General features: G+C 44.6%; 1 protein-coding gene across 4 annotated transcripts in view; it reads right to left on the bottom strand.

Annotated features, from left to right (window-relative positions):
- The window catches only part of LOC147016659 (uncharacterized), a 42,990-nt gene that overhangs the window by 5,174 nt on the left and 24,533 nt on the right, over positions 1-13,283 (bottom strand). For 2 of the 4 annotated variants that reach the window (XM_085845542.1, XM_085845538.1), the window contains exons 3-4: positions 1,613-1,690; positions 17-145 (exon numbers count right to left, since the gene is read on the bottom strand). In XM_085845542.1, the coding sequence (XP_085701668.1) occupies positions 17-145; positions 1,613-1,690 (207 nt within the window). The remainder of the gene's footprint in view (positions 1-16; positions 146-1,612; positions 1,691-13,283) is intronic. The other 2 variants (XM_085845541.1, XM_085845539.1) reach the window with 1 other exon arrangement.

The following is a 13,283-nucleotide window of genomic DNA, read 5'->3' on the forward strand; positions in this document are numbered from 1 at the left end:
TTAATAAAGGGCTTACCAGTAGAGATCTCATGTCCCAGTCTTTCTCCTTCACGGTCCCAACCATTCCCCTCTGCTGCAGTCCATCCAGCCATTTCAGGTACCCAGCCAACCAGAGCATCAGGGAACCCAGTTTCCTGATCCAAATCTATGGACAAGAGATAATCAAGCGGCGCAAGTATTCAGAAAACACTCCTAGATCTCAGTAAATAACTCAGTCGAGCGGATACCTCCGCCAGGTTGAACAGTTTACATTTTGTATCCCACTGATAGGCCGGATCTGCATCCGGACATTGACCAACATTTAATTGTCTTATTCTTGTCACCGACCCAACTCATCCATCAAGTTTTGTCATAATCCATCAACAACTTTTTGAAAGACTGCATCATGCTATGTATCATTTTTGGTCCCATCTCTCAATGGTGAAGAATCCCTTCAGATTTAAAAAAAAAAAAAATAAAAAATAAAAAAAAAACTTATCGGATCCAGATCAGAATCTTGACCAAAATCAACTCAATTCGTCCTCGTCACACATCCAACCTGTCCATCAAGTTTCGTCCGAATCCGTCCATAATTTTTTGAGATATCATGCTTATATATTGTTTTTAGCCCGATCACTCAATGGTGAAGAATCACTTTAAAAATTCTCAGATCCAGATCTTCACCAAAGCCTAATCAAGTCGTCCTTTTTTACAAATACCAAACCAACGGACCCAAGTGCAATATCCTCTCCTCTGGCGAGGGTAAAAATTTAATAATTCTCATATCTGGATCCGGATCTGGATCTTCACTAAAATCGAATCAATTCGTCCTTGGTAGACACCCAACCTGTCCACTAAGTTTTGTCTGAATCCATCCGTAACCTTTAGAGATATCTGCTATATATATATATATATATATATATATATATATATATATATATATATATATATATATATATATATATATATATATATATATATATATATATATATATATATATATATATATATATATATATATATATATATATATATATATAGTTTTTGGCTCAAACACTCAATGGTGAAGAATCACGTAAAAAGTTCCCGGATCCGGATCTTCACCAAAGTCAAATCAATTTGTCCTCGTCACACATCACAATCTAATTGGCTTGTTCTTGTCACCTCCCCAGCTCATCCACCAAGTTTCGTCCGAATCTATCGACATCTTTTTGAAATATCGTGCTATATATAGTTTCTGGCCCGATATCTCAATGGTGAAGAATCAGTTTTAAAAATTAACGTATCCGGATCTGAATCTTCACCAAAATCGAATCAATTCATCCTTATCACACACCCAAACTGTCCACCAAATTTTGTGCAAATCCATCCATAACTTTTTGAGATATCCTACTCACAGACAAACAGAGAGGGGTGAAAAACATAACCTCCATCCACCTTTGGTGGCTGAGGTTAAAAAAGGTTTTGCCAGCTTTATAATCACAGCTCGTCTTGCGATGTGCAGACACTGGATTGTTCTTTGTAAATAGCATACTGCCCTGTAAATGAACCAAAACGAATCTCTTATCAAACAGGTTTAGAAAGCAAATGCAGGCCAAACACCCGGCACTCAATCCACAGCAGGTAATCTCACCTGACTCCGTTTTTATCATCGATTCGTGGTTTTCATCCTCAGGACATACAGCTGCCTTGCTGTCCTGCATATATCCTTCTGGCAAATGCAGGAGCAAATAAAAATTTACATCTTGCATGTCAAATGACACGGTAGAAAATGATAATTCAAGTTGTTAAGAATCACCTCACACGTTATTACAAAAATTCACAATAATAATGTAAAATGCTGCAGGGTAAGGAGCGAACTGCAGCTATAAGGCTACTTATGTCAATCTTCAAATTATCACTTTTAAACGGAAGTTATTTAAAATAATTATTTTCAAACACAGTGTGTTTTGTCATCAGACCAAGCAGAGCCCATCAACAAAAAGTAAAAAAAAATAAATAAAAAATAAACAAACTAGAGAGTTCATAGAACACCTTATCCCATGCTGTCGAGACAAACAAGGATGTGGGCGGAGTCGACTAGTGGCAAATTTGATTGGTCGGGATGACGGAAAATGCCTTCATATTTTGTCCAAGTACTGCTAAATGGAAGGGTTCTGAAAGTGTCAAAAATGTGATTTGCGTTTTCCAGTGTTCAAGTATATAATTCAATTGAAATAAAATAAAGATTGTAATGGTCGAAAAATAAATAAATAAATCAGAAGTTTACCACCATTGGTGAGGTGAACCCTCTTTGACACCACCATATTTAACATGTTACATTGGTTCTTCGTGCCTGTTTGTGTCCTTTGTGACGTCCTTAAAAACAGCAAGTTTCCAGTTTGGAATGATTTTCAATTTTGTTTGGTTTCCAGACGCGCAGAGTTAAAAAAAAAAAAAAAAAATTTAAAAAATAATTAAAATAATCTCACTCCTCTGCGCATATGTGATTGGGACGAATTCAGAGACAATGTACTGTTAAACTACAGGTATATTTTCTGATCCATGTTCAAAATAAAACATTCAATTGAAATCAAGTTGTACCTCGATCATAAACTGACATTTGTAGACACATGGACAGACGGACAGACAGACAGACAGAAGTGAACCAATTGCTTAAGCCAGATTTTCGCTTTGCGTGTGCAGGTAACAAACAAACAAATCACATCCTGTATCTCACCATGTCAGCTCTGACAATAATGGAAAACAGTGTGTGGAAGTTCCATTATCATTTAGTTTGTTGAGCTTGCTTTGACTTTCCATTTGTTGTCGTAATGCAATTGGCTCACAAATTAATAAGCTGCATTATATGAGTGGGGTTTGGCAGGATAGCTAACACCAGTGATTTTCAACCCTTCTGTCATTTACCCCCTCGGCTTGATGTATTTCGCCATTTACCCCCTTACTCCCCTGCAAAAAAATGCATAGCCGGCATAGAGGCACAGAAAACCAGAGTTTGTGTCAAAGCCACCCAATGCTCACCTGTTTATACATTTATCGTTTTTAAAAGACTAGTCTAATAATTAATATTTTTTATAAAGCATTGCAGTGAAGTCTGATCCAAATAATTTTAAAGCAATATATGTATTTGTGTATTGTAATCAGTAACAAGAGCGCAAGTGAGCAGAATATACGCCCGAACAAGTAGGTATATACAGAATTGTGCTACTACATGGAAAACAGCATCCTGGTTGCCATGGCAACCACTTTAGATGACGAACGTATGTCATGACACACCGTCTCCACAGTCTGTACCTACGTCCCAAATATGAAACATGAAAGTTGAAAACTTTGGGAGTTTGAGTGCGGACAGGAACGGACGGACGGACGGACAGGCAGACAGACGGACGGACGACCAGTATCACATAATACGCCCCGATATATTATATATATATATATATATATATATATATATATATATATATATATATATATATATATATATATATATATCGGGTGTATAAAAAAAAATAGTGTGATAGATAAAAACATTACAAAGGAAAAAATAACTTGCACCAAAAACTTTAACATTTTCACGCTGACGCTGAGGCTCACGCCAGGGGTATCGCGATAGCTCTCTGTTCTTTGAACAGGCGAGCTAAAAAGGAGATGGAGCAACTTTATTATTTAGGTTTTGCACCAAATAATCTTTCATAAAGGGGGGAAAAAACACACACAGTCCACTTATATCAAACGAGATCAAACAAAAATACCAGAAGCATTATCAGTGGGAACTTTGCTGATTCATTGAGTCAACCAGTTTATTTATTCGAGGAGCTGTTGATAACAACGCTACCCTCATGTCGTCATCGGCTTTCAGGCGGTTCCTTGCCTTCGTCTTCATTGCTACTAAAGTATAGAAACCTGATTCACATAGATATGTGGTGACAAAGGGAACAAGCACTTTGAAGGCTCGCTGAGTAAGAAGCAGGAATGAATCTGTGAGTTTCATCAAGAAATCAACACCAACTCTATCAAATTTCTTCCTTAAGGGCCCTGTCACACCTTGACGTTTTAGCCAGGGTATGGCAAGGTATCAAAATGTATGTAAAACACTGGCGTACGATGAACTATTGATGTTTTTTTCCAGTTTTGGATGTATTCATAACGAGTTGGACGTATGCATAACGTATTAGTAACATACACGGAACGTTTCGATAACATATAGATAACTTTGATCAACGAATGCTGAGCGTGTTGTTGGCGTTCACAACCTATGACCAACGATAGTCTAACTTATGCATAGCGCACGGCAGCGTATCGCCGACGATCACGTGGCGTAGGCTATTACTAGGCTGCCGCTCGACGATTCAAATCATAACCGCACTCGACATCGAAGTGTCAAGCTGCTGTCACACCTTAACGTTTTAGCCAGCGTATGCCGATGTATGAAAAATTTGCCGAATACGCTGACACACGATGAATACGTTATGGGTAAGTTTTGTATACGTTAATAGCACGCTGAAGCACGCTGGCATACGTCGACAAATTTTCAGCATGTTGAAAATTTTTCGACATACTCGGCGTATGACACGTTCCGCATACACTGGCCATAAGTTGTAGACATGTTACGCGATCGTTGACACACGTTACTTGTAAGTTACTCATAAGTCGAAACACGTCAAGGTAATGGTTAGTGTCAGTGTTCCAGACTCCCTGGTTTTTTTTTTGGTTTTTTTTTTTCTTCGGTATGACGGTGATGTTGACACTTCGATTTCTAGTGCGGTTATGATTTAAATCGTTGAGCGGCAGCCTATTAATTATATTATATTATAACCGCACTAGAAATCGAAGTGTCAACATCACCATCATACCGAAGAAAAAAATAAAAATAAAAAACACCAGGGTGTGTGTTACCCGAAAAAACCCTAACAAACGTGTGTCAACGATCGCGTAACGTGCCTACAACACGTTATTCGTAGGTTTGAAATAAGTTTCGGGTTCGCTAAACATTACCTCGACGTGTTTCGACTTATGAGTAACTTATAAGTAACGTGTGTCAACGATCGCGTAACGTGCCTACAACTTATGGCCAACATTATGCAGAACGTGAGTCATACGCTGGCATGCGTCGAAAAATTTCAAGCATTGAAAATTTGTCTAACAGCTCGGCGTACTACGAAAAAAAAGCCAGCGTACTACGACGTATGCCAGCGTGCTCTTAACGTATACAAACTTACCCATAACGTATTCGACGTGTGCCAGTGTTTTAGCCAAATTTTGCACAAGTCAGGCATACGTTGGCTAAATCGTCAAGATGTGACAGGGCCTTAAGATAGGTAAATATATCTGAGAGGTACCCTAAAGAGGCGATGAACTTTGAATCGGAAAACTTTTCCCACAGCTTTGAATCTCGGTCACGAAAAAAATCTCTACCTCAGTATGGAGCTCAAACACTCAGTTCAGAATAAGTCCACGTGAGAGCCACCTCACCTCAGTATGAAGCAAAAGAATGGAATGCTCAGAGCCCATCTCATCACAAAAAGCTTTAAACAAGTGGTGAGATTCAGTGCTCAGGCACGAATGAAATTAACAGCCTCAATAACTTTCTGAAAAACCATTTTCATATGTTCAGGAATGGTTTTCGCAGCTAATGCATATCTGTGATGAACACAATGCGTTGTTATCACATGGGGTGCCTTTTGTTTTTCAAGTGTAGTGAAGCCTGATCCAACTCTCATCATGGCTTGGGCTCCATCAGTACAAATTGAACCAACTATTTCCTATGTGAGATTGTTCCTTTCAAAGAAGTCTTCTATTTTCTGCATTATGTCAGCAGCCTTTGTGGTTTGTTGGAGAGTTTCACAGAAGAGAAATTCATCCTTCAGTTCTTTTCCACATATGTACCAGATAAAAACAAGCAGTTGTGAAAAATTAGCAACATCACAGGATTCATCAAGTTGCAAAGAAATTTTTGCTGGGTTAGATTTGATCGGTTCAAGAACTTGTTGACAAATATCTTGAGACATTTCACGAATACGTCGATGAATTGTGTCATTAGAAAGGGGAGTGTCTTGAATATTCTGTTTTGCTTCTTTCCCACATACATGTTCAACCATGTCTAAGGCACAAGGTTTAATCAACTTCTCGGCAATGTCGTGAGGTTTCTTTGCCTTTGCTATTTGCTGTGCTATGTGATAGGAAGCTTCAAGCATTGGTTTCTTGTTCGATACGAAGCCATGTTTGGCCAGTGTTCCTGCAGCCCTAAATCTGGCTCTCTTTTCCTCAAAAGGTAGCATGGTCATCAGATGCATGGGGAGGATGTGTAGCTTGCAGGTGCTGTTTTAGTATTGAAGGTTTAAATGATCCATTTCCAAGAACTTTGACCACAGCAGACAATGACGCTTATCCACGCCATCTTCACGCCAAAAAATCCCCTGCCATTACTCGTCCATGGGCCAGACCAGATATGGGTACCATCTCTGGTGACAAAGTCTCACTATGTTTTGTTGATAGTTTAGGACCTACAGATGAGGAATTGAGGTGATAGCAGTGTGAAATTGACAGCTTTCTGGTAGTTTTCACCTCTCAAACATCACCCTACCACTATATTTTGAAGACCAAAATTTGTGGGTCGGGGAAACTAAAATGACTGTTTCGCTCTGGATGGTTCAATCTTAACAATATACCACTCATAATGTCTGTCTATGTACCCTCTATATAAATCAAGAAGGTTTATGCAAAATATTTCATTATGTAGGTCACCAGAGGTCAAAAGGTCACCAATTTTAGGGGTTGCCCAAAATTGACCATAGGGCAAGTCATGTTGCTAGAATAAAGTAACAAATCACCCAATGCTGATGTAAACACTTGGAATGCATATTTTAGAGGTCTTCATTTAAGCCTGGTGTTAGCTTAGTGGTTAGGGTGGTGATTTGGGATCCAAGGGTCCTGGGTTTCAAGCCCCGTTGGCCGCTGAATTAAAAAAATACACCAGGAGGTTGGCTCAGCCTGTCATCCTTCCGAGGTCGGCAAAATGAGCACCAGTGTACTGGTAAGGGGGACACTGCATCAGCGGTATAGCCACGTCCCAACTAGTGATGAAACTAGCAGCCACAGGCTGCACTCGATAGAGAGAGAGAGGTCTTCAGATGATTCAAAGGGGACATTATTGAGTTGCTTTTGCAAAATTTTATTTCAGAGCAATTGATTTTGAACCATTTGTTGTAAATACCTAAAATCCAGGGTTTCGTGGGTAGGGGAAACCATAATGACTGTAGTTTTTGAGTTGATCGACCAAAATTGAAAATCTAATACTAAAATTGTATGTCTATGTACGCTCTATCATAATGACACTAGATAATGCAAATTATTTCAATATGAAGGTCATCAGAGGTCAACCAAAGGTCACAATTCTAGAGGTTGCAAAAATAGCCCAGAAGAACATGTATTTGACTAAAACAAGTAATGAATGAGGGAATGGTGTCTGAATAGTTATGGAATGCCTATTCCTGAGGCTGTGTGTGACGATTCTGATGTTTTTATTGACTCATTTTGGTTTATAAATGTGATATTGACATAAAATCTGCTTATGATTTCCAGGGTTTCAAATTAACGCATGCTCCTCTTAGTTTCGAGTTTACTCAATACAGGGGTGCAAATTCACATTTTTATCCACCGGCCAGCAGGGCCAGTGACTAGAAAAAGTTACCGGCCCAGCAGAATTTCTACCGGCCCGATAAAATAAAGACAAAAGTCACAAATTTGATATCAAACACTTTTAATATTGTTACGGATGTGGAAATTCACAATACACCATAAAGGACCTTAGATCAGTTATGACGATAAGTAATTGTGTAGTTAGATTTCCCCACCGTTGTTTAGAGGGAATTTCCGTGTTCACCGGGCTGCGATCCTTTGAGATAGCTGTTTTGCTTTATCTATCGTTATTTTGGATCAACCACACAACAACCACAACGCCAACCATGCCACCATTACAACAACCACCAACCACGCCGCCTCAACAACCACCGCGTTCTACCTCGGCATACGGTTGCCAGAGGCCTGGCCTTCAACGAGGGAAAGCAGGTGGCCCCCGCCTCCCTCCCCCGAACGAATGGAGTCGCCGCGGTGGATTTCACCCTGCAAGGGAAAAAGAAGAATACCGCGGCAGTGCGAGCGTCACCGATTTGGCGGGAAAAACCCTTCCTTATTGAAGTTTCCCGCATGTTCTAAAAGGAGGGGTGAGAGTTGAGAAGGGGTGGGGCTTGGTGGAAAAGAGGCGGAACGCGAGCGCAAGGGGCGGGGCTTGGTGAAGATAAGGGGCGGCACGCGAGCGCGAGCGAGTTGAGTTTGGAAAAAGAAAAGGAATGCGAGGGCGAGTTTTTTTCCGCGGAGGAGAAACGCGAGCGCGACAAGGTCTGAGGCGTGCCTGTGAGTGGACGCGAAGGCTCGCTCGCTGGACCTCGCTCGCCGGACCGTGCTGGCTGGGTCGCTCTGGATCGAGGGCACTTTGAGGGGGTCGGTGGTCGTGGCGGAGTTGTTCCAGATCGTGTGCAGAGCCGAATCGTGGAGGACACGAGCTTGGGGAGCTCACCACACGGTCACGTTCTTCCTTTTATTTCTTTGGGCTTTTATATGTGTGTTTGTGGTGCCAGTCTCCATAAGTAAAACAGTTTAAGTGCTCGTAAAGAATAACTAATAGTCAGTTGTAGTGCTTTTGCCTTGCTCGTGTCTTTGTCCCCGTCCCGTGCATGATTAATTTTCATTGCATTGCCTGTAAATTGCATGACTGCCCCTTGCTTGTGTGTTATAATAAATGTCCTTGTGTGAAATGTATCTAGTGCCCAACTGTGTCTGCGGACGTCCTCCTGCAGTTGGGTCATTTCTTATTAGGAGGTTGGTGGCAGGATTTGCACTCCGGCCACCGTAAAACCCTTCATTCCGCAAAACGCAAAAACGCAAAAAAATCTGAAAACCCACTCCGTGGGAGTACCTCCTGTGCAGCTTCCCTTCGCAGGGCAGCTCACCGGATGACGGGATTGGGGCAAAGCCTTCAGGACCCCCAATCTTTGATAGGAGGGAAACCACGGGGTAACATCCCTGGGTCAGATTGCGGGAGAGTGTGTCGGAGTGGTGCTGAGGTGTCGTCCACCAGACGGCGGTCTCCTTGGGTTAACCTGAGGCGGTCCCTTCGGTGGGTGCCTGGAATGTCCTATCCCTAAGAGAGGATGATCACCTGTCTCTGTTATCATCTGAGCTCAAGCGTTTGGACATCGGGATTGCAGCTCTCTCTGAGGTTCGGAGACCGGATTGCGGCGAGATAATGGTGGGTGGTTACACCTACTATTGGTCTGGTCGCTCTGATGGTTACCATACCCAAGGAGTTGCTGTAGCTGTGTCCAATAAGCTGACCCCAATGATAATTGAGGTAACACCGGTCAACGAGCGTATTATGAGATTAAGGATTCGTCACTCCTAAGGTGTCATTTCCCTGGTCTCTGTTTATGCTCCGACTGAGGCGAGTGATCTCACCGTGAAGGATGCATTCTACGCCACACTCGAGTCTGTGGTTGATCAGTGCCCCAGGCGAGATACACTTCTAGTCTTGGGGGATTTCAATGCATCGACTGGAACTGATAGGGACGGTTATGAGGTGTGTGTTGGTCCCCATGGGTCAGGAACTATGAACCAGAATAGCACTAAGTTCCTTGACTTTGCAAGAAGTCATGGACTTAGAGTGGCTGGTTCATGGTTTCAGTGCCCACAAGCTCATCGCTGGACTTGGTATTCCAACGCTGGCGGTGTGGCAAAGGAGATTGACCATGTCCTCATTGATGGTCGTTGAAGGATGATCCAGAACTGCAGGGTCTACCGGAGTGCTCAGTTCCTCAATACTGACCACAGGCTTGTTGTAGCAACTCTAAAGCTGCACCTTAAATCCTGGAGAATGGTACCACCCCAGCCGAGGCTGGATGTTGCCAAGCTCAGGGATGAGAGAGTAGCTGAGGAGTTTGCGAACAGGCTGAGTGGACACTTGGGGGTCTGGGTGCTTTGGGGGGTCCTGAAGAGTTGTGGAGCGCCTTCAAGACCACCGTCCTTGATGTTGCCGGTGGATGCCTTGGAGCTCACCGCAGGGCAAAGAAGAATTTTGTCTCTCAAGGGACACTGGATACCATTGACCAGAGTCGCAGGGCCAGGCTGAATGGCAGAGCTGAGCTGTTCAGGGAGCTGAGGCGTAAAACTGTACGTGCACTGAGGGTGGACAAGGAGGCCTATGTGCGAGGAATCTGTGAGGGGGTAGAGCATCACCTGTGGACAGGTGATTCTCGTCCCGCTTACAGGGGAATTCGCGCATTACGTTCATCCAAGCCCATCCCATCCCTCGGAGCACTACAGTTCGAGCAGAGAGTGGTAGGCTCTTGACAGAGGAATCTGAAGTGAAGGCCCGCTGGGCCGGTTACTTTGAGCAGTTGTACCAGGCTGATCCCCCAACTGTTGAGTTGGACGTCAAGGGTGTTACAATCCCTGTTGCTGACCCTCGAATCAACTGTGGTCCACCTACGCTTGCGGAAACACGGGCTGCGGTGAACCAGTTGAAACGGGGCAAAGCTCCAGGGATCTGTGGCATCCATGCCGAACTTCTCAAGGCTGGTGGAAATGCTGCACTCGTGTCGTTGCATGCAGTTTTGTGCTCTGCCTGGAACACAGGCATCATCCCAACTGACTGGAAGAGGGGCCTTGTTGTCCCTCTCTGGAAAGGGAAGGGTGATCGCCAAGACTGCAACAACTACCGAGGGTGACGCTGCTCTCAGTGCCGGGCAAGGTCTTTGCTCGGATAATTCTCGATAGGGTTCGCCACCATCTGCTTGAGCACCAGCGTCCAGAGCAGTCAGGCTTTACACCAAAGAGGTCAACGAGTGGCCGTATCCTTGCACTTCGTGTCCTCACCGAACGCAGACGAGAGTTTCGGCAGGGGCTGCTTGCAGCCTATGTTGATCTCTGTAAAGCGTTCGATTCAGTGAATCGGGATGTCCTCTGGAGGATTCTTGGTCTTCGTGGGGTGTCACCAAAACTGATCGATCTGATGTCTGAACTCTACTCTGGTACTGAGAGTGCTGTGAAGTGTGGTGGTACCATCTCTGACTTATTTCCAGTTGTTACTGGAGTTCGTCAGGGATGTGTACTTGCCCCACACCTTTCAGCACTTGTATGGACTGGATTCTAGGAAGGATGTCGGAGAGATCAAGTTGCGGTGCGTCATTTGGGAATGTCAAGATCTCGGATCTTGACTTTGCAGATGATGCAGTCATCTTTGCGGAGACTTTAGACATCCTCTTGGGGGCCCTTGAGGTGCTGAATGAGGAGTCGGAGCCGTTGGGATTACGGGTTTCTTGGGTCAAAACTAAGATCCAGGCTTTCGGTGACATCTTGGATGCTGCTGTCCTGTCTGTGTCTGTTTGTGGTGAGGATGTTGAGGTCGTGGAGAGATTCACTTACCTTGGCAGTGATATTCATGTCTCTGCTGGCTGCGAGTCAGAGGTCAATAGACGTCTGGGTCGGGCCTGGGGAGTCATGGATTCACTGGATCATGGGGTGTGGCACTGCCGGTACCTGTGTGGGAGGACGAAAGTCCGAGTCTTCAGGTCCTTGGTACTTCCAGTCTTGCTCTATGGGTGCGAGACTTGGACTCTGACCAAGGATCTGAGACGGAGACTTAATTCCTTTGGTACCAGGTCTCTTCGGAGAATCCTTGGCTATCGCTGGTCGGATTTTGTGTCCAACGAGCGGTTGCTGAGAGAGACTCGGATGAGATTTGTTACCTGCATAGTCCGTGAGCGTCAGTTGCGGCTGTATGGACATGTGGCTCGTTTTCCTGACGCTGATCCTGCTCACCAGATTCTCTCAGCGAGGGAGTCTCATGAGTGGAGGAGGCCAGTGGGTCGACCACGTGCCTCATGGTTGCAACAAGTTGACCATCATCTCAAGGAGATGGGGATGGGCCTGGCATCTGCCTGGGGGATGGCCAGACGGAGGCCCCTGGAGTACCGGCGGAAAGTGGACGCAGCGACGTGCTGTTCTGGCACATGCTCCCATACCTGACCTGACCTGTGAAATGTATCCCGTTCGTCGTCTTTTTCCCTTTTGAAAGTGCCATCTTGAATCGCGGAATAAATTGGGAGAAGGGTGTAAGCACCCGGTAAATAATCACGAAACGTCGAGGTCGACGATAACTCCGCTCGATTATCCCTGCAGCACGGAACGAGCCGCTTCAGCGGTTCGTGTCCGGAGTCGACCTGCGACGTGGCACAACTCCTCGGTACGCTACCCGCGCGGGTACTTAGGTATATCGACATTTGGCGATTCACCCTATTTCGCGCGGGTAGAATGCGGACCGAGTTGTGGTGAGGTTAAACCCCCACCCGTGGCTAGTTCCTTGGTGGTAGTTCCAAGAGGGTCACGACTGAATTGTCCGTTCCGGTGGGCGACGCGTCGTGATTGGAGTTACGTGGCCGATCGCACGCCGGGCGGGCCAGAATTCGTAACAATATACTCACATGAGTGAGTTTGATGAGTGAGGTTGGTTGGATTGAGTGAGTTTGATGAGTGAGGTTGGTTGGATGAGTGAGTTTAATGGAGGAGGTTTGCATTATGAGTGAGTTTGATGGAGGAGGTTGGATGGATGAGTGAGTTGGATGGATGGATGAGCGAGTTTGATGAGTGGGGTGGGGGTGGGGGGATGGCGCAGGGAGGAAGAGGTTGTGGGTGATGGGGGGACCTTTTTTGTGTGGGTGATAGGGGGGTAGGGGGGTTGTGAGTAGTGCTGGGGGGGGCATTTTTGTGGGTGATGGGGTGCTTAATGGACGATGGACAATGGTGGGGGTACTACTCGTCCACCCAACATCACATATAAACTCACTCATCCACCTAACCTCACCCATCAAAGTCACTCATTAACCCAAAAGCCTCATCAAACTCACTCATTCACCTAACCTCACCCATGAAACTCACTCATTCACCCAAATTCACTCATTTAACCAACCTGGGCATGAGAAAATGCGTCCAAACAGTCAAATCTCGCGTAATCACGCGTGATTTGGAACGAGATGAAAACAGACAAAATGGCCGCCGCAGAATTACCAGTGATTTCTACGGATTTCTGCGGACAAAAACAGTAGTTCTGGTTGAGAAAACTAGTAGAGAAGCTGGTACAAATTGTACAAAATAACAGAAATCACCGGTGATTCACCAGCCGGGCAGGTAAGGCAGTATTGCGTACCCTCCCAGCACAAAAGTTTGGCGCCATTAGCGACCGGGCGACCGTT

Source organism: Eptatretus burgeri, chromosome 11, assembly GCF_056783735.1.
Source record: "Eptatretus burgeri isolate ZD-2024b chromosome 11, Ebu_testis_v1, whole genome shotgun sequence".
Classification (NCBI taxonomy): domain Eukaryota; kingdom Metazoa; phylum Chordata; class Myxini; order Myxiniformes; family Myxinidae; genus Eptatretus; species Eptatretus burgeri.